The following is a 2,500-nucleotide window of genomic DNA, read 5'->3' as shown; positions in this document are numbered from 1 at the left end:
AGAACAGCAACATCAACTATTATGATGATAATAATAATAATAATAGTAACTATAATAACAATAACAACAATAATAATAACAATACTGATACTAATAGTAATAAGAATCATGTTTATTATAATAATAATCATCACATTAATAATCATCACAATAATAATAATTACAAAAATAATAATGATAATGATACTACTACTACTACTACAATTAATAATAATGGTAATATTAATAATGATAATTCAAATAAAAAATATAACAATGGTCATTAATGATAATAATAACAATAATGATCACTGTAATACAAAAATAGCAATTATTATAATAATGATAACTTTCATTATCATTGTTACTACAACAACAATATTAACATTAATAATAATAGTAATAATAATGTTAATGATAATAATACCAATAATGAGAACATTCAAAATAATAGTAATGACTATAATAGCGATCAAAACAATAACAAAATATATAATGATATTTGTTATAACAACTTATATTACTGGAAAGTAGTCAATTATATAACAATTATAATACAATGAAAATTATAATAAGGATGAAAGTAATTATGATATCAAACATAACGCTAGTACTAAAACTACATGTGATGATATCAATGATAATGTTCATGGTAAAATCAATTATGGTAGTAACGATGGTTATATGTTTTTTGTTACTGTCTTTTTTAAAGTATCATTGCTACTGCAGCAATCATCACTGTTACTTATTCTTAGGATTTCAACTCCCATTATTGTTATTATTGATGGTGTTATTGTTAGTGGTCTCACCGCTAGTTTTATCACACATCACAAAATAGAGAAATGAAAATAGCAATGGCAGTAATACTGGGAAAAATAATAGTATCATTAGTGTGGGAAATAATGTTAAGAGAAATCAAAATTTCAAGCGGCGATAATAAACCGCAGCAGAGGTAACACACACACACACACGCACACAATAAATAAAATAATAAAACAAGAAAGGGAATACAAGAAACAAGTTAAAAGAAGGAAAATGCCATCTAGATAATAACAACAATGATTCGAATAACCTGGCGCCGATGACTTTACAAAGCACGGGAGCGGCCGGGTTGTATAAAAGGTGTTCGCGGCCTTTGAACAGCATCACTTCCCTTTGGCTTCCAGATCCTTCACCATGGCTCTCAGGGTAAGGTCTCGACATGCCTACTCTCCCGGGGGTTAAAGTGAGCCAGAAGGGCGATAAATCTTCTGTTTAAAATTGCTAGATGGTATTTTTTCGTGGTCTCGTTCGTCCATGCTGTATTTCGTGTATAATATTAATTGCTTGTCTACTGATGGTATTTTTTCGTGGTCTCGTTCGTCCATGCTGTATTTCGTGTATAATATTAATTGCTTGTCTACAGATGGTATTTTTTCGTGGTCTCGTTCGTCCATGCTGTATTTCGTGTATAATATTAATTGCTTGTCTACAGATGGTATTGTTTCGTGATCTCGTTCGTCCATGCTGTATTTCGTGTATAATATTAATTGCTTGTCTGCAGATCGCTGTTTTGCTCGCCCTGTCGGTGACCATCCTCGCCGAATCAGTCCCGAGATACAGTCCTCCTGCTCCTTCCTACAACGCCCCTGCTCCCGCTCCTACGGTGTGGCTCAGTGATGTGAACTTTATGTGTGGAAGGAATATGAACAGCTAGGAATGTGCTGATTTTTTAGCATTTCATAATGTGTTGGTTTTATATCTGAGGTTTCCTCTAAAATGTTACATAAATGTGAACTTTCTTTGCACACATACACCAAATATACACACGTGTATATATGTCTGTATGGATGTATATGAATATACATGTATATACACACATACATACTTACACACACATATATTTATATATAAGTATATAAACATTTATATACATGCATAAACACATATACCTATACACGAATATATATATATATATATATATATATATATATATATATATATATATATATATATATATATATATATGCATATATGTATGTACACACACATATACATAAACATATATACGTATATGCATGTGCACACATATATACATATACATATATGCGTATATGTAAGCACACACACATTTATGTAAACATACATATGTGTGTGCGCGTGTGTATGAATGCATTACATTTCAGAAATGTTGAATTGATTATTAATCACCGTGTATTTTTTCTGCCTTCAGGGGCCAGCGGTATACGACTTCAACTATGCTGTGCAAGACAACATCGGAAACGACTTCGGTCACCAAGAAGGACGAAACGGATACGACACTCAGGGTACCTACTACGTCCAGCTCCCCGACGGTCGTCTCCAGAAGGTCACCTACACTGTCAACGGCGACTCCGGTTTCGTGGCTGAAGTGACTTACCAGGGAGAGGCCCAGTACCCTGCTCAGTCCTACCAGCCTGCTCCCAACCCCTCCTACGGCTGATTTCACCACGACACATTTTTTTTGAATTTGTGAAAATGTTTGTAAATAAAAGTAATGCTG

At 33.0% G+C, this 2,500-nt stretch overlaps 1 protein-coding gene across 1 annotated transcript in view; it reads left to right on the top strand.

Moving 5' to 3' along the window:
- Positions 1–1,084: 1,084 nt before the first annotated feature.
- LOC113800152 (cuticle protein 7-like) overlaps positions 1,085–2,500 on the top strand; it is a 48,388-nt gene continuing 46,972 nt past the window's right edge. The window contains exons 1-2 of the mRNA XM_070120035.1: positions 1,085–1,167; positions 1,523–1,624. Coding sequence (XP_069976136.1) covers positions 1,156–1,167; positions 1,523–1,624 — 114 coding nt within the window. The 5' untranslated portion in view covers positions 1,085–1,155. The remainder of the gene's footprint in view (positions 1,168–1,522; positions 1,625–2,500) is intronic.

Source organism: Penaeus vannamei, chromosome 4 (assembly GCF_042767895.1).
Source record: "Penaeus vannamei isolate JL-2024 chromosome 4, ASM4276789v1, whole genome shotgun sequence".
In the NCBI taxonomy this organism is placed as follows: Eukaryota; Metazoa; Arthropoda; class Malacostraca; order Decapoda; family Penaeidae; genus Penaeus; species Penaeus vannamei.
Note: the sequence above shows the minus strand (reverse complement) of the source record. Positions and strands in the feature narration are given on the sequence as shown.